Source organism: Neopsephotus bourkii, unplaced genomic scaffold, assembly GCF_033783945.1.
Source record: "Neopsephotus bourkii isolate Nb327-2 ecotype Australia unplaced genomic scaffold, CSIRO-AGI_Nbou_v1 NB_272, whole genome shotgun sequence".
NCBI lineage: Eukaryota > Metazoa > Chordata > Aves > Psittaciformes > Psittacidae > Neopsephotus > Neopsephotus bourkii.
The window spans coordinates 11,539,504-11,558,630 of record NW_026900781.1 but is presented as its reverse complement, the minus strand read 5'-3'; the positions used below and the strand labels follow the sequence as shown (position 1 = coordinate 11,558,630).

Sequence of the window (19,127 nt, the reverse complement as noted above, 5' to 3'; positions counted from 1 at the left end):
GACTCAAAATCACATAAATGACAGTTAGGCAAAAATGCCTAACTGTCCTGCTACCTTCAGAACTTTCACTAAGTTAATGCCTAACCTTAGGTAAAAAGAGCAGGGGCTTTTCTTTTTACAGCACAGTAGGAGCTGTGTATGAACCCAACTGCTGCTGCATGTTAAAGGTTTCAGCAATGTTTCCTGGCACAAGGACTGAAGCCTTCATATTCCAATATCATTCCAGTGCCTAAGGGACAAAATCCTGCTTACACTCTACCTTTTCCTTCACCAAAACCCAAGATATTTTTCTGCAATGAAACACCTTCAGCAGGAACTAATGATGCATCCACACCAGAATAGCCCACAGCCTTGATGAGGGGATGACTCTTTAAGAATGGGTGTTTGGTTTCCCTCAAGCTGAAGAGAGAATTAAAACCAGCTCTTGAACTTCCTAAATAAGTTCATGAGTTAGTAAGACAAATAAGCAAATATTGCAACTGTATAAAAAAAAGATGTATCTCTGCCCTCTTCTGCTACATGTTCAAACCCCTGCTCCAATAAAATCAACAGAAAAGCATGTTCCTTGATCAGTTTTTCAGAGAAAAAAAGGATACTTATTTATCTTCACTAGAAGGTCTGGGGCTACAAATCAAGAATAAAAGTATTTCAGACAACAGTAGAGAAGTATACCTAGAATGCATCTGTAGAACAGTATGTAAGCTACTGAAGTGTGCCAGATTTCTCCTATCAGTGAGCCATTCACTGAGCATGAGTGTTGTTCTAATGTTGTTACAGTATGGGAAAAGACTGGGACTAGCACAGTGCTCTAGACACTGCTCAGGATGCCAGGCAATTTGAAGTTGTTTTTAGCTCCTGTGAATATTACGAGATGCTTGTGAGAGACAAAGCAGGCAGCTTGGTCTCACATCTAAAATAAAGGGCTCTGAGCTGACTACCACCATACAGGAGTAAATCTTCTAATTATGACAGCTAATTCCACACAGGCATTATGTCAACACTCTGTAGCCATCAAATAAGCAAATTTTGCAGTAGGAATTACTAGGACCACAGAGCAGAGAATCATTATAGCATTGGTTAAATCCAAGGCACATCCATACTGTTAGCACTATATGTAAATCTGCTTCCCTCACTTCAGGAAGTGACACAGCAGAACTGGAAAAAGGCAGAGAAAAGCACTAGGAAGGACTGAAATTACAGAGCTGTTTCTGAAAAAAAAGACCCCCTGAAGACACGCCTCAGTCCAGAAAAGAGGTGATTCAGGAGGCATATGATGAAGTTCCACAAAACCACCAATCAACAGAGGGGATGAATGGGGCCTGATTCTTCACTGTTGCTCCCAGCAGAAGAGCTAAGGCGTAGCAAAGGAAGCTGATAGGAATGAGATGCAAAGCATTCTGGAACTGAGCCTGTAGAAGTCCTTGCCAAGGGCAGTGCACATTGGTATGGATCCGCAGGGAGACTAGAAAAAGTGCTTGACAAAGAGGAAAGCTGGAGGCTACTACGTAAGCAAACTACAACATGCCCAGGCCTGAGCTGAAGACAGCTGCAGGCTGAGAGCAGTGAGGTCAGTGCTTGTCGGTTCTTACTTGTGAGCAGGGTTGGAGACAGGGTACTGGGTTGAAGGGACCCTTGGTCTGAATCACTACCATAGTTTTAATATTCTTATGTTCTCTGTCTTGTGTTAGACACATGAACAGTTTGTGTCAACGGCAAGAAAGAGAAACTGAAAACACCCAAACCTCCTATGACTCATGATGTGCTCAGTCAGTGCTCGTGAATGGCTGACAGCAACAGAATTTTTCCCCAGTCTAGCCACAGCTACTTTTTTTTTCATTGCTAATTAGCAATTAAGTCCTCAGACAGGAGATATATATATATATATATATAAACGGGGAAAAATTTCTTATTGAAAAGCAGGACTAGAGAGAGGGTTATCAAATGGGGGTGGGGTGAGGAGCAGATAGTAAGAAACATCCCAAACCTCTCAAAATTAACATCTCAGAGGGTGTTTGAGCTACTGCAACACTCTCCTGAGTAGTAATTAACTTTAAAGGAGGTGGGGAAGCAGGAGAGGGAGAAGGAGGCTGCAAGAAATTTCACTCTGTCACACACAGTTGCCCAAACAGCAAAATAATTGTATTCCTAAAACTATGACTTTGAGTTTCATAAAGAACTCTCTGAAGAGCTCTGAAAAACTAACGGGTGCTCACAAGATGCCAAGGAAATTGCTAAATGTGGCTGCTGAAATCCTGATAATGGGCCTCTCTCAAAGACAGGCATTAAAGGAATTTTTAAAATTATTAGAGATCATTCCAGGATACTTGAAATAAAAATATATTTTAGGAATTAACACAGGAACTAATCCTGTAAATTTCTACAACCTTACTCAGAAATGGGGGAAGGGGTGTCTCCTCAACAAGTGAGATCACTGCTGTCAATCTGATGTTGAGAAGTACTCAATGACTTTATGCTCCTCAAATTCATAAAGACCTCAAGATTAAAACTACCACTTTTATTCATCAAAACCCACAATGCACACTTACAATATTGCAGTATTTTCCAGACTTAAAAGCCTGTTATTTACCAGTAGTAAAACTAACCATCTTCCCTCATATATACCTGTGAAATATTTTAGCATAGTTTTTATCCATTTGATGTATCACAAATATGTTCTTTCAATTCCTTCCTCCACAAAATATACTCCTATTTCAATGCTGTTTTTATAGTCAGGTAGACCTTTTCAAATGCTAACATTAATAACATATATAATAACTATATATTGAGGAGGACAAAAATATTTTGTGGTCCAAGAGAAAATCAGTCATTTACATTATATGTGTTATGCATGCTCTTTACATTAAACCTCCAAGAGACCAGAATAATTGCCAGTCCAGGGGCTATGTCAAAATCTAAGTGGGAATCCAGGAGTGCTTCTGATACTTCCTGTCAGGATGAGACCGAGCACGTCTCAGCTCCCACCCAGCCCAAAGAAACCTGTGGACATACAGGCTGGGCAACAGCCATCCCTCACTCTGTCCAGGCTCCTGATAGCAGAAGGTTAGGACAGGAATGGAAACAGGGTCCTAGAGGAGGCTGCATGCTGGTGGAGCAGAGGCCTAGCAAATGCCCGGCTGATATGCAGGCAGAAACAACTTCCACTGCAAGGCGAATGCTGAGGAGGAAAACAGGACCCAGGGGGAGAATATGTATATATATATATACATATATATATATCCCTTGGAAATACATTAATACTCAATGAGTTTTGAATAAAGTTAGCAGGAACAGTGTAATTTTTTTGTCTTTACGTTGTTTTTCAGGATATCATTAAATAGTCTCTCAGATAACATTATGTAGGTACAGTATATAAACTACTGACATTTGCCCTTTAGTTGCCCATGTCTTACCATAAATAGACATTATGTGGGGGGAAGAAGGGGAGGAAATAAAGGAAAATATACTTTTAGCTTGAACATTTGTTGCTATAAAAAACAACTCCACACTTTGTGCTATGGCCATTTCAGCTTATTTCCTAGCTTTTGCCCAGCCTTCACAAAAGTGAATTCTACTTGCTAGCAGTATACTAATACCAACAGCTTTTAGCCATTAAAACACTGAGCATTTTGTAAGTAGGCCTCATTATTTGTACCAGAAGGATGAAAAGACAAAAATAAGATGTTCTACCTGAGGGAAAGTAAACTCAAACCTGGCTTCCTGGAATCCCTGCCCAGTTCTTTACCACACCTATTCCCCTATAACCAGGAGGGTGCAGCCAAGCAGAATTTGGGTTCATGTTTTATACTCAACATATGCCGGGGAGTGGCAGCTCTGGCCTTGGTTTCTGATGCTGCTGCTGCCCATTTCCAGACAGGGCTGTCCCCAGTGCCTGCATCACTGCGTGTGTCACCTTCCCCCTGGGAAGCCAGGGAAGGTAGCTGAGGGGTGCGTGTCTTCCCTGACCCTGACAGCACAGAGGGCAGTGGGTGAAAAACACGGTGCACGGCTTGCTCAGAGGTTTTCTGCTCACCCCACTGCAGGAGTACATAGGTAGCTTAGCCATTTATTTCCCAAGCCGCTAGGCCAAATTACTTGCTTTCCATCTCAAGATTCTCCATTGTAAAACTACAGCTCATGGTACCTCGCTCCTGGTAGATGGGTGAAGACTCAACCGAATGCTTAGAGGAGCGGCGCGGGTACCCAGGGATGAGCCACCCCGACTCCTCCCCCTGTGGCAGCACCCAGGAATGAGCAGCACCCGCTATAAGAAAACGCCCGCACGCCACGTGAAGCAACGGCAGCGGGCGACCTAACGCTCGCGGTGTGACTAACAGAGCCGCAGCCGCGCAAGCAGCAGAGCCCGTACCACAGCCCCCGCCCCGCGCTGCCGCGGCAGCAGGGCCGCTCCCAGCCCCGCCGCAGGGGCTCGCCGGCAGCAGGTACAAGCAGCCCAGCACTGCTGGCCGGTGTGAGCGGCACAAGCAGCGCTGCGGCTTGCGCCGGGGCAGAGCGAGCGGGGCCGTATTGAATCCGGTTTCGAGAGGGACGCAAGACAAACCGGAGCAGCGCCCGGCTGTGCCCGTGGCACCCCGAGCCCGCCCCAGGTGCCGCGGCATGTCGAAGCCGTGCCCGGTGAACAGTTCGGGGACGCGGCGCCGCATCCTCCGGCCGGTCACACGAGCACGGAGGCACTCAACGCGATGTTTCCCCCTGGCAGCCCGCTCGCGTTCACGCAGAGTGGTGCATTTCCTACCGAAACAGCGATTTTCTCTCTACCTTTTCCTGGTGTGTCTCTAACATAAGCCAATCTGTCGTTTCACTTCTCACAGGCCGCATCGGATTCTCAGGAAGTAAGTTTGAAGAGCTTCCAGAAAATGGCAGGTAAGAACAAATACTAGTAAAAATGCTGTTTGCTTCTGGCCTGAGCACATCTGTACCATTTAGTTGGGATACTGAGGTATTCCTTTTTCAAACGACTGAAATGACCTCAGAGAGTGATGCCTTTGAAAAAGCCAGTCTCCCTGAACACCGTGTATGCGTGCCCTCCACTCCACTGCAATGGAAGCAAACCAGCAGCTTGCAGAATTCACCTTACTACATCTGCAGGCTGGTGTTATCTCCAGCCACTGACCTACCTGGTTGCTAAGAGTTAGTGAAAACAGCAAGGAGGTAGCTGCTCTTGATGTTAGAGTAAGGTATGGAGCAGGGGTTTGTTTATACACACTTAAAATACATGATAGCATTTGATCACAAATGTTAATGTTTTGGCAGAGCTTTTTTTTCATGGATGCTGTGCGCACTGGAGGAATAATCACCCCTTATAACCCTTAATAACTTGGGTTAAAAATGACATGTTTTTTCTTAGAGCATTCAGCTCAAGTTCTATTATCTCTGACATCTTAAACTTGCCTGTCACCCCCGTGGCACTCTGGGCCATACAGTTTCTTCATCCCCTGGAGAAACTGAACTTAAGAGATCCCCGAGTTTCCCTGTTGGCAGTCAGAAACAAAGAGCTGTGTGTTTTGCAGCAGACCCAGACATTTTCAGTAGTTCCTGGAAGTGCAGCACAAGCTGGAATCCACCTGACTGGGGAGCAGCTCTGTGGAAAGGGACCTGGGGGCCCTGGTGAACAACAAGCTCAATATATGTGAGTGAACCGTGTGCTGCTGTAGCAAAGAAAGCCAACAGGATGCTGGGTTCCATCAACAAGGGCATCACCAGCAGAGATAAGGAAGTCATCCCATTCAGTGCTTGTCAGGAAATCTGGAATACTGTCTGACTTCCAACCTGAAATACTGTTTCCAGTTTTGGTTTTGTTATGCAAAAAAGATACAGACAGGATTGGGAAGCCTTCCATGTGAGGAGAGGCTGAGAGAACTGGGTTTGTACAGCCTTGGGAAAAGAGATCTCAGGGGAGACTTTGTCACCATGTTTCAGTAGTTAAAGGGTGGCTACAAAGATGGAAACTCCCTTTTTACAAGGAGTCCCATGGAAAAAAAATGAGAGGTAATGAGCACAGGTTATTCCCAGGGAAATTCCAGTTGGACACAAGAGAAAAAATTTTCACAAGAAGAATAATCAGCCATTGGAATAATCTCCCCAGGAATGTGCTGGGTTCCCCAACACTGGACACTTCTAAGATTCAGCTAGACAGGGTGCTGGGACATCTTTAGACAGTGCTTTTGCCAAGAAAGGTTGGACCAGATGATCCTCAAGGTCCCTTCCAACGTGGTATTCTGTGATTCTATGATTCCCCTCTCTGAAATATTTATGTATAAGTAACTACTACCCCATAAAAATATTTCACCTTTCTCCTGTGTTCAGTGATGAATGTTTTTCTTTTGTTAGAGTTAGTAAAACAAATGACCTGTGTACAATTAAAATGTTGACCAAGTAAGCACTGGTACATTTTGTCAGATCAGTTGAAAAGGCTCCATCCCAACGTACCCATCTTGCCACTCAGTTTACCTTATATCCACTTTCTCAGCAGTCTGAGGTACACTAGACAGCTCACTCACACATCTAAGGAAAGATCACTTTGCTTTCTCATGAGTCGCTGTGATGATGCTGAAGTGGGACAGCGGCATCTTAAACTTCTACCCTGATGTTGCCGCTTGCACAGCACTGAACTGGAAGATGAGAGGATCCCACACTGCAGTAGGAAGATGCTCCGAGCTTGTAAAAGTTGTTTCCACAATATTTTCAGGGAATCTAAGCTAGCACTGCTTTGATCCTAGCCCACCCCTCACACTTGCACTGTAGCTTGTCTGACCCAGCCTAGGGAGCTAAACCAGCAACAGCTTGGTTGGTTGGGGTTTTTTCTGTTATTGGGCAAGTGTTCCTGGAAGGTAGTGGAATAGGATAAATACAAATGCTGACTAAGTAGGAGGGACTGGGTTCTGCTGATGTCGGACAGCGTGACCTGCTATAGAAATGCACCCACTGTCCACTGAGTTCTATTTAGGAAAGCCCAGTGCAGCACAGAATTGCTGGATTGGGGGCATTCACTGATTAGTTGCTCATGAGTCACTCATCGCTGCAAAGCAGGAGTCAAATGCTGCCACTGTCACTCTGTTTTTGCTAGTTTTATGCTGCTTAGGAAGCACAGTACAGAAGAATGAAGGACCAGGCCCTAGCTCCACAAACTGTTTCATAACTGCCTCCTATACTCAATGATAACTTAAGGTTTTCTTTCTGCCTCCAGGGAGAAAAGTCCTGATAGTCTATGCACACCAAGAACCCAAGTCTTTCAATGGATCTTTGAAGAGGGTTGCTGTGGAGGAACTGAGCAAGCAGGGCTGTGGTGTCACGGTGTCTGATTTATATGCAATGCAGTTTGAACCAAGAGCAACGAGAAATGACATTGTTGGTGAGACTAGCCAAGATACACTTTTTTTTTAGCAATAATGACAAGACAAGCTTTTACCTTGTCTATGCTGCTGAATTAACAGTCCAGAAGCATGCTGTTAGGTACACTCCCCAAAATAGTTGCTATTATTTTCTACAAATATCCCCCAACTATCAAGACCCAGCTTTTAATTTTCTATTAGCATTGACTAAGAAACATCAGTGCAAGAATCCAACATGTATCATTTTCATTAAAATAAACCAAATCAGTAGAAATGGCCTCTCAATCAGAAAAATTAAATATCTGTATAGTAAAAATTTTTGAAAGTGTTTTGCCTTCAGACTAAAGTGAATGAGGAAAAATACAGTTTTTACACTATTTGCAATGAGCTGCAAAGAGGTTCTAAGAATGACCTTCTCTTAACAAATAATGTTCCAAATACTTCCTGCAAATTAGCTCAGGCTTGTGCTTTTGAGTTGTCTTGGCAACTCTAGACTTCCTTGGTAGTATATGATTACTAGAAATTATGAGAAGATGCAGTTAAGATTTGAGAAAGACAATTGTGCTCTTGTTAGACTTATGTGGTATTTTCACTGTGCTCTTACTAGCACTTACTCTTAGTATTTTTCCAGGTTAGGAAAGCCATTAAGCCATGACATAATCTGCAACAGCTGAAGTTTTCTTTAAAACAAGAATCAAAAAGAAATGGCCCAGGTTCAGTGCAAGCACTGTCAAAAGCAAGAAGAAAATTGTTAATGACCAGACATAAGCATTTCTAAAATTCCACTCCTGAATATAAACCTTGTCTCATAGTGACATTTCTGAGAAGGAAAAATGACCTTTCTGAGAAGGAAAAATGCATTAACATGTGTCCATAATCTATTACTGAAGTCCATTTCTCATGGGTGAGAAATGCCATCAGATACCATTATATGACTTGTTAGAGTGTAGCTGGTGATGCTACCCTGCTAGTTCATGAGGCCTTTCTTTGCTAGAGGTTAATGATGTACTAGGTGATTCACAGAATGGATGTACATAACTTATTCAGACATACCTGACTGAGCTGAGTGTAGTGGAGTCAGCAGAGCTGGCCAGTACTGGTTCCTCAGCCCTGGGTGAGTTTCCCAGCCACAAAGGCTGAAAAGCAGCTACACAATGCTTGTGACTACATGGTGGTTTCAGTAATCTCTAATGCAGGGGCAGAGCAATTAGCAAAATTCTCTTAAATCATCCACATGCATCACCAGAATCTCGAGCCAAGCTTAGGTCCTTGTATTGCACTTCATATGTTGCTACAGAAAGGCAAAAGTTTTAGTACCCTCAGATACCACATTCCACTTTAAAACCAAATCACCATCAGCTGTGCTGATGCTGAATATCCACCCCAAAAAACCGAAAAAACAACAACAAAAAAAAAACCCCAACCAAACAAAAACCACACCAAAAAAAAAACAGCCAAAAACCAAAAACCTGGAGATTGCAATGTATATTTAATTCTTATCTGGCTGTGGTGCTAGAAAAAGAGCCAGGAATGACTCATCACTTCTACCCACAGGCTGTTTGCACAACTCAGAAGAGTTCAATTATGGCATGGAAACATTGGAGGCTTACAAGAGAGGAGGTTTGTCCAGCGATCTCATTGAAGAGCAAAAGAAGGTGCAGGAAGCAGACCTAATGATTTTTCAGGTCATTATTTTAAATTGTATTAGAAGACTTCAGTTGTAATGTACAGGGTTGAACAAAAGAAAAGCAATAGTAAGTGAAAAAAATATGGGATTTTTTAGGGACACTGAATCTAGCCAGAGTAAAAAGAAGTAGTAAGTCTATCATCACTACAAAACAGTCTGTATCCAGCATAGCAATTTTAAGGTGTCAGGTTTTTCTGATAGCATGTGGATTTTGGAAAATATAAAAAAAAAAAACAGACCATGTGTAAGTATTGTTCATGCTAGCACAGTACGAATTTTTCACACAAATAATGGTTCCACACTGACATTTTTGAGGAGTAGGAAGGCACCTGAAATTCAAACCTAAAAATACACGAGTAAAATTCACAGCAGTGCTTCATTTAAGAATTAATACTCAAAGGTAGTCTGATTGCATAGGTTTTGTGAAGACTGGTCCTCACACTACCTGCACTCCAAAACTGTTGCAGAGAGCAGCTCAGACCAGAAAGTACTGAGTGCAAAATCATAGAATCACAGACTGGTTTGGGTTGGAAGGGAGCCCAAAGTTCATTCTAGTTCCAAGCCCCCTGTGCAGGGACACCTTTCAATAGACCAGGTTGTTCAAAGCCTCATCCAACCCAGACTTTCAGGGGTGGGGTAGTCAGCTTCTCTGGGCCACATATTACTGTGCCTCATCATCCTCACAAGAATATTTTTTTCCTAATGTCTAACAATAACTATAATTCTCAATATGAGAATCATACCATATTATCAGGCAGTCTGATACTATCCCATTGTCTTGGAGCTCACACAAAGCAAACACAGATCTACACTCAGAAATTTGTGTAAGGGTTTATGGCAGCCACACCAATTTATAGGTTTGGAATATGGTAACAGACACCGGACCAGAAGTTTTAGGAATAAACACTGTATCTCTAAGAATGGCACAGTAACAAATACAGATAGTAGTACGATTATCCAGGTCATTACAACAGCAAATGTAGTAATTTGGTAGCACAATTATCCAGGTCAAAACAACAGCAAATTTAGTAACTCACCAACACTGTTCCTTTTGCATTTCAGCAATAGGAGACACAATTCTGTACAGTCTTAAGTTTAAATTAAATGGCACCTTCCTGCTTCATCATGTTCCACCTTTAATTTGTGTGGCCAACACAAAGTCCTCAACATCTACTGTGGTGCTAACGGGCTATAGATGCTCAGGTATGTACCTGAGACTACTACAGAGAGAAAGCACTTCAGTTATTTTTGCCAAGTGTAGTTACTGCCTCTGTTCATTGACAGCTGCAAGAAGGCATGTATGAGGCCTGAACAGACTTAAGAGAATAGGATTCAGCCTGTAGACCAGGCCTAAGGATGGCTCATACTCTGTGCTAACAAGGTAATTACTTTTTGCATAGTTTCCCTTGTACTGGTTCAGCATGCCAGCAATCATGAAGGGCTGGATGGACAGAGTCTTGGTCCAAGGATTTGCTCACGAATTTCCAAACTGTTACGATTCCGGCTTGCTCAAGGTACGTTTTTGAGATTGTTTTATTAAGATCAAGATTTGCACAATGGTCTTGAGGGCATTGGTCTTACTTTTCCATTATGTTTGTAGAAAGCTCTCACTTTATGTTGTCCTGAAATAATGCTTTGGTTGAGTAACTTTCTGGCTTGTTAAAACTGTCTGAAAGGGAGTACATTATGGAGAATGCAGTGGTCCCTAGATATTTAATTCATCTAGGGATTTTTAGTTGGCCTACAAAACAGTCTTTATAATTTCGTAGGTTTATCAGAGGGCACTGGGTTGGTCTACAGCTTGCAGACAGTTTACATTGATCCATTTCCTAAAACTATATTCCGTCATTCTTCCCACCACTATAATAAGTGACATATTAGAATACTTGATAAGATGCTGTTCTTGGATTAGATGTCAAAGGTTGAAATAAAACTATAAAACTTAATCAGAAACCTGAAATACCCAGTGCATAAGCCTCTGTTCCAGCCATCTCCTTTTAACCTTTTATTCTCTGTAGCTCATAAATCAGGCAAGATCAGCACCTGTGGATGACAATTCATTAACTTTTTAACTCCCCGTGACACTGGGAATATTTCTGAAAAATTCTGTCCCACTGTCTGATGGATCTTCTGTGGTAACAACTGCAGCATCCAGAAGCAACCAATATTAATTTCACATTTATATTCACTGCAAATTAATCCCTGTAATTTCTGATCATCTTAAAAATTCCAAACATTTCAGGTTGTTTAAATTTCAGAAATGGCCACCTCACTGAGATGATAACTGCAAGCTGAGTGCAGGCTCAAGGCAGCTTAGATACTGCACTGGAAAGGTGTTATTTCAATTAAGGAAGCTAAAATTGAGAGATGAGAAACCAAGCATAAACCCATGGCTAATACCACAGTTACAGAAGCAGAAGAAACACAAGGGTTTAGAACACCTGAGGAATAATTTATTCTCCAGTTTTTCCTCAGCAAGTGACAAGCAAGCCCAAGGTTTGAAGGAGGACTCTAGCATTCAATTTCTGCATTCAGGAAGGACAGGAATAAAGAAATTCTTGGTAATAGAGTGATTTCCAGCCACAGTTTTCTAAACATTGCAGAGGGGAGAACAAGGATTAGCCCTGCTTCATATACGGGTATCAGGTATTAATTGCTTTTTCTTTAACCTGTCTCTGCCCAAAGCCCTGACACACAGTCCATTGTATAATTGTATGCGCTCGCAGCCCAGAAAGCCAACCTTATCGTGGGCTGCATCAAAAGGAGCGTGACCAGCAGGTCGAAGGAGGTGATCCTGCCCCTCTACTCTGCTCTCGTGAGACCTCACTTGGAGTACTGTGTGCAGTTCTGGTGTCCTCAACATAAAAAGGACATGGAACTGTTGGAACAAGTCCAGAGGAGGGCCACGAGGATGATCAGGGGACTGGAGCATCTCCCATATGAAGATCGGCTGAGAAAGTTGGGGCTGTTCAGCCTGGAGAAGAGAAGGCTGCATGGAGACCTCATAGCAGCCTTCTAGTATCTGAAGGGGGCCTATAGGGTTGCAGGGGAGGGACTCTTCATCAGGGACTGTAGTGACAGGACAAGGGGTAGCGGGTTCAGACTTTAACAGGGGAAGTTTAGATTGGATATAAGGAGGAAATTCTTTCCTATTAGGGTGGTGAGGCACCGAATGGGTTGCCCAGGGAGGTTGTGAATGCTCCATCCCTGGCAGTGTTCAAGGCCAGGTTGGACGAGGCCTTGGGTGATATGGTTTAGAGTGAGGTGTCCCTGCCCATGGCAGGGGGGTTGGAACTTGATGATCTTAAGGTCCTTTCTAACCCTAACTATTCTATGATTCTATGATTCTAATCTTTGCCTCAGAGCTGCCATTACACATAAGGTTTGGGAAAGAAAAGATGCCACCTCCTGTAGAAATTTATGCTGCCTAGGTTCTCCTGAATATCTCTTGAACTATTCAGCCTAACACAAGCTCTACTTTCTTAACTCTAGAACAAATTAGCCCTGTTTTCTTTCACTACTGGAGGAAGCAAAGAGATGTATGCAAAAGGGAGTATCAATGGCGATATTCGCTATCTTCTGTGGCCCATGCAGGTATAATATATGAATATTTGGTTGTTCTTTGCCTTAATGTTTATTATTACAATTATTTTAATGTTGTATTATTGTTTATTTTATGTGAAATAAAATATAATAAGAAATAATTAGGTTGTCAGTTCCAAGCATCTGCAGGTTCTAAATCAGGCCCTAAAGTCCTGAGATTACTTTAAGAGTCCACAGAGTTTTAAGGTTGTTTTGTTCCCCTTCCTCCAGACTGGAATCTGGCGAAAGCCTGTACTGCTTGCCATGAAAGTTTCTCTGGTGTTACAGGATTTCCTTTCGCCCTAGTGCGCAGGATTTATTTTCAACATAGCTTCCTGATTCACGTAGGATACAGAGCAGGAGGGGAGTCATGCATTTTCCTGGCATTAATAATCAGCATACAAAGTCAGCATACCTGCTCGTGTTGCTACTTTCGCCAGAAGCAGCAAGCATGCTTTGAGAGATTTAGGTGGTAAGGCATATTGTACTAGCAACTTCTTGATAAAGTACCACAGATGTGGTTGAATTCTTTGGTCTCCTACCCACTGTCGTTTCCAGCTGCTTGCCCTTTGGAGGCTGTCTAGCTGCAGAACTTGCAAGCCAATATGAGAACTTGAAAATTAACTGTAAATTCAGAAATACACAGAGGGAAAATGGCAAGGCCAGCTGATTTGAAAGGCACTAACCTTCATTAAGTATCATTTGGCTAAGCCAGAGGCAAAACATTAAAAAACAATGCTTAGAAATAGACGAGAGATACACTGCAGTTCAGGAACATTCCCTGGGGATTCAAGCAGTACAACAAACTTTAGACTGCCTCTGATCCTTGCAAATTTAACAGCATATAGCAGCTGAAGAGAATAGTTCTGTGGGTTTAATAGCACTTAAAAATAAGTTCTACAGAGCAGAATAAATGAAGCTGATCTTATTTTTCAGTGTATTGTATGCCATTCTGCTTAATGCCTAGCTTTCAGTAAGGACTGCAGGGGTAGGCAATAAACTCCTGCAGTTTATTTCCCTTCTCGTGATAAATACACAGGTTTAGAAAATGTGCCTTATATTGGGTCAGAGAAACAGTTTCTATTTTGAATCTTCCACGTGCTTGAATTACAAGTGAAAGACTAACTATTTACTGAGTTACTTACATAGTGCTTAGTTATTAAAGAACTGAGGCATTTTATTCTTTGCTTTGAGTCCAGCATGGAATTATGCACTTCTGTGGTGTCAAAGTCCTTGCACCTCACATCTGCTTCGCTCCGGAGTATGTCTCTGAAGAGAAGAGGAAGGAGATGCTGATTGCCTGGGGCCAGCGTCTGAGGACTCTTTGGAAGGAAGAGCCCATAATCTGCTCTCCTGAGTGGTATTTCAAGTAATGTTCTGGTCCAAGATTACAGAGACATTTTCTTATCTTCATTCTTTTTGGTACTTTGTCTCAGTATCTGAATACTAATCTCCTAATTCGAATGTATTTTAAGTATCTTGAGTACTACAGCTGACAGCTTAACTGACAGTATAGCATTCATTTTCACTGATTCCTGAGGGATTCTCTTCAATGCAGAGAAACTCTTTCAATAAGTGAAAAATTAACTGAAATCTCTTTGTGAGGAATTATTCTTGCTGATATAGAATGACATCCTGCCTGCAAGTGGTTGATAGCACAAGTGGTATTTAATTGCAGATTGTACTGTTGCTTCTTACAAAACAATACATTAGAGTTTTAAATAAACTAGTTTTGTACCAGCTGGCACTTTTTCTTATTTGCCAGGGAATATGCTGCCCATACTCAACCTTGTTATGGTGAATCCTGTTCTTTTAAAGGAGGACTGTACACCTGTGTCTTTGAGTTACAAAGTGAGTTCATGAGTAATGCAAAAGGATATACAGTTGCATAGCGACATAGCTGGTAAAGCCTTGTGGACAGCCTTAGGCTTTTCCATGTACTTACAAAGCAATATTAAAGCTATAACAGACACAGAAAAGAAGAAAAACAAATACAAATCTCATATAGCAGTGTGTGCAGGTGTTGCCTTTCTGTGTAGAATGTAGCTCCCATTTGTAAAGTATGTAGTTCTCTAAAATCAAAGGGATTTCTCTGTTTTTCTTGCTCTAAGACAAAAAGGAATCCTACCTGTTCCCTGCCATTTCACACCAGGCGGTATTGCTGTTTGGGTCTGGAGGGCTGGGTACATCCCCTCCTTCATTAGATGGGCCTCCTCAGAGGTCTCTAGCACTGGCAGCTGGCAAGGCAGAACACATACCCAAAAACCTGCAGGAGCACTGTGTGTCTGTGAGCCAGGATCTAGTGGGACAAAATGACGGTCTGGCTCTTAACATCCACATATCCATCCATGGAGCTCCTGCCCATGGCAGGGGGGTTGCAACTAGATGATCCTAAGGTCCTTTCCAACCCTAACTATTCTATGATTTTATGACTTTTACTTTAAACTTTCGTGGAATTATTTTTGTCCTTGGGAGCTGTTAACCCTTTTTGTGCATATGGTAAAAGGTGGGTTTCTCGCTTACTGACACAATTTCTTACTTTGATCAGCTTACTCAACAGCTGTCTTTGCAATTTGATATTAAAAGACTATCGCCAGAATAAGAAACAGTCTTCTGAGTCACTGTCAAACAACACTTTGGCCTCTGCATGAGAGTATGCATCTGCCATACATTCTTTGTAGCAGCCTTGTCATGCCCCATTCTCATGTTTCTTTAAGGGCTGTCTGGATAGTAAACATGCCCAGATTCTGGAGTGGCAGTGTAAACTGATACATCAGGCTGGGAACTGCTAGCACAGGAATTATCCTGTGGTACAAATAGGGGAAGAGTCACATATTCCTGTTTTGTCACCCTATGAAGTGAAGAGCCACCTCTGGCAGAGACAGGCCCTGCAGCTGGTGCTGGTCTAAACTGTTGCGGATGTGTATCTTCAGATTACGCAAGCAAGGAATTTGCGTTGTCTCAACTCTTTTACAGGAAAAGGAAAGTGAAAGGGAATAACATGGAAAATGTTGTACGTGCAAGTTGCAGAGAAAGCAGATTCTTACCTAAAAGACTTAAGGAAAACAACTTTAAGCTACCTGAAAAGAAATCAAAGAACAAATTGAAATATTAAAATTTTATAGGAAAGGAATCATCCTTATGTTCACTGCGTTCTGTTACCAATCTATTCAAGAAAGAAGGAAGTGGATATGAAAGCAGAGGTTGCAACTGTCAAACCAAATGTTACTGTAACTGTTAGACAAAGAATCTCAGACTAACTATATGATGAAGATACACTTCTCGACACTATTTGGCAGTTGCATACTAGGTCTCACACACGCGGTAGTATTAAAAGCCTGTAATAGACTCATATTTGTAATGTAAGCATACAAGCGTGGCTGTGCTAGGTCAGAACAAGGATCCTCCAACCCTGAAGTTTTTTCTCCATGGTGGTTACAGGCCAGGAAGAGCAAGTGCTTCCTTTGAGTATTGTCCTTGGCTCTAATTACATTTAGTTTGGGGCATTTCCTGGGAAAAGAATATTTAAAGAATATAAAGAAAACCAACTTAAACCACAACACCAAGCCAGATAGATCCCTGCTCTGAATTTTGTTCAGTCTTCCCTTGAATTCATGCCAGCTTGAAGCAGGCAAAGTTCAGCAGGTCTGCTTTTTCCTTGCATGAAGCATTGGGAGTGTGAAGGGATCCTGGGAAGGATAAAGCACGTGGTTCCTAGCAGCTTCATTTGATGCTTCCCAACATCTACATGTTGCACACCTTTTTTTTTTTTTTATCCCATTAGAATTCTATGTATTTACATTTTTTCTGTCAGTTTTTATAGGATGGCTGAGATTTTTAGTACAAAGTAAGCGAAAGCTTGGTAGAGATTAGTGAAAGTTTCACTTAAAGTAAAAAACAAAGTAATGGGTTTATTTTATTTTCATTAATACTAAAATTGAAAACTTCTGTTCGCATAAAGGCATTATTGTGAAAAGCATTAAAATTGTACTGGCCTTATCGTCCAATTCAGGATAGGCTTCCCAATCAGAATTAAGAGATTTCTCCATAAACCCAGATTGTATTTTTTGATCAGTTTATTTTCCCCTATTCATTTTGAGAAGGAATGTCATTACTGATAACACTGACCCTTACCAACAGATAAATGCTAATTTCTGGCCTTTTTTTGGCTAGTGGTTTCTGGTGAATCACCACCAAATGACACTGAAACCTTTTTAACTATGCAATCCTTACCAGTTTAGACATCTTCCTGCCTTCAGCCACATGCACAATGCAAAGCTCAAAAGCTTTGAAGCACCAAACCAACATCACTTAAAAAAAAAAAAAAAACCAAAAAAACAAAAACAAAAACAAACAAACAAAAAAACAAGCTCAGAAGTAAAATGTTCTCAAAAGATTTTTGTAATGCTTGGGATTGCAACAGAAGACCAAATCTGCATGATCGGCACAGCAGAGACACCACATCTGTGTTTGCTTTTGCTTTATTTAGTTGACAAACATCCCAGATTCTCTGGTTTAACAGCACTCTCCAATACCTCATGATGTGGATGGACATGAAATGTCTCTATTCAAACTACAATGAGCTCGGCTTGGCAATTCAGCATAGCCATTCTGAGTCTCCTCATTACAACAGGTATGATCAACCCTTACCTCTGGAGCTGTGAGAGCACTAAACTCCTGTTCTGGCTCATTAACAGCTGATCCAGAATCTGTGGGAAATGAGGACTGCACTGAGCACAAACCAGTTCTATACCAACATAACTTTTCAGAGCAGAAATGATTGCATTCAGCATTTTTTTAAAGACTTTTCCTGGAAAGAAGCTGTTTGTTCAGTTTATCTAAAGTGCAGAAAACTGTCTCAAGCCTCAGAAAGAAGACTCCGGCTTGCAAGTGGTCGCAAAGGCTGCTCTCCAAAACTGCAGCTGCCTGCATAGCACTGTTGCTCATCTGTCTTTCCAAAGACACACTCATCAGAAAGCTGAAAGGTGAACACGGGGGCCAGCAGAAGCCACAAATCAGACTGTGTCTTCCTGTGGAAGAACAGATCAGGGTACACACACAATTTAGAAATTCAGATATTATGTTGTTGCCCATCACAGGGAGAAATAAAGGATGAGTTCTGTACCTGGAGAGGGCCAGAGCCCCAGGATATGCTGGCATTACACGCCAGTGAACTCATGTAAATCTCAAAGGCCTCAGAGTATTGAACGGGGTGCCTTTGCTTGCTAATGTTTTGTTCGTATGTGGCAGGAATAGGACAGATGCAAATGGCCTCAGACATCCTCCACAGCTGAGGAACCCTATCCATGAAATCCACCATGGATTAAATCTAATTCAGCATTGACTCAGCCCCAGAGCTGGGAACATCCTATTGTGAGGAAACACTCCTCGCTGCTGGGTGCAGATTGATCTGCTTCTTTCAGATCTATGACAGTCTGAGGCACCAGTTTACACTAGGAAGCAGGACCACCCTCCTGGACCACTTTTCCTTTCATCACTCTCAGGCATGTCGTCCAGCTTTAGAAAGGCTGCCTCCCCTAAACACAGTCTGTGGGCTGCTGTCGCATTCCCACACGGATCTGCTGACACAGCTATTCTGGTAGCACCTGGTAGTACTGAGCTATGAACTCCACAGCATCTGCAAAGCACAGTGTGAAACACCAGAATTTTCAAGAATGGGAAAGATCATGGCAAAGAGGGTGGGTACTCATAGAATCATCATTATTCCACTGGAGGAAAAGCAAAGAGATCAACCTTATATAAAAAAGCTGTATTAGCCCTTATTTCTATATTAGAACAGCTTTCCTAAAGAAAATAATAGAATATTAGTTAGTTATGGAATATTCTTTGCTGTTAAGGCAATGGCAAAGTGCATAAAATCTGTCAGAGATGCCCTAGACACACATGACCTCTGCAGCACGGACTAGATGGGGTACAGTACTCCCTTTAGGTTAGGTATTTCTGCAGCTGTCCCCTGGACTGTTACCTGTCACAGTTTTTGTGTTGACAAAGAGAAACTCCTGCTTCCACCCTTCCTGAACAAAAAGCTGCTTCTTGGGCACCAATAGGGCATCAAGGAAACGCATTTCCACCACACACCAAACTCAGCGCCGGTAACGCTGCTAAGGTTGCATGATTCATAGTCTTGCATCACACTCTAGCGGGGTGGTGGGCGCGAGGGAACAGATTCTTCATGTGCGCCGGTAGCTCCTTATTTAGCCGGCGTGGGGCGGGGGGGAGAGGGAGCAGAAAGAGGGAGGCGCTGGGCACGGCCGCTCGGCACGCCCTGCCATTCCTCCCTGTGACGGGACACCGCACCGCTCAGCTCTCTGCAGCCGCGGCTCTTCCGCCGAGCCTTGAAGCTTTCTGAATTCCTCCGCTGAGAGCAGAGCTGCCGGGCCGGGGCCGATCACGGTTTGCCCCGCCCGTGGCGGCCAGCGCTCACGGGCTCAGAGCGCGCACGGAGGACAGGGATCCGCAGCTACTGTAAGGCACCGCGGGCCACGGGT

At 42.7% G+C, this 19,127-nt stretch overlaps 1 protein-coding gene across 2 annotated transcripts; it reads left to right on the top strand.

Annotated features, from left to right (window-relative positions):
• The first annotated feature begins 4,369 nt into the window (after window positions 1-4,369).
• On the top strand, window positions 4,370-14,358 carry NQO2 (N-ribosyldihydronicotinamide:quinone dehydrogenase 2). 2 transcript variants are annotated; one of them, XM_061346594.1, is made up of 7 exons: window positions 4,370-4,439; window positions 4,830-4,881; window positions 7,205-7,369; window positions 8,904-9,034; window positions 10,437-10,550; window positions 12,529-12,630; window positions 13,818-14,358. In XM_061346594.1, the coding sequence occupies exons 2-7, from the start codon at window positions 4,875-4,877 to the stop codon at window positions 13,989-13,991; spliced, it is 693 nt and encodes a 230-aa protein (XP_061202578.1). In that variant the 5' UTR covers window positions 4,370-4,439; window positions 4,830-4,874; the 3' UTR covers window positions 13,992-14,358. The 2 variants fall into 2 exon arrangements, with proteins under 2 accessions (XP_061202578.1, XP_061202579.1); XM_061346595.1 differs by lacking the exons at window positions 4,370-4,439; window positions 10,437-10,550 and having other exon boundaries at window positions 4,726-4,881.
• The last annotated feature ends 4,769 nt before the right edge of the window (window positions 14,359-19,127 follow it).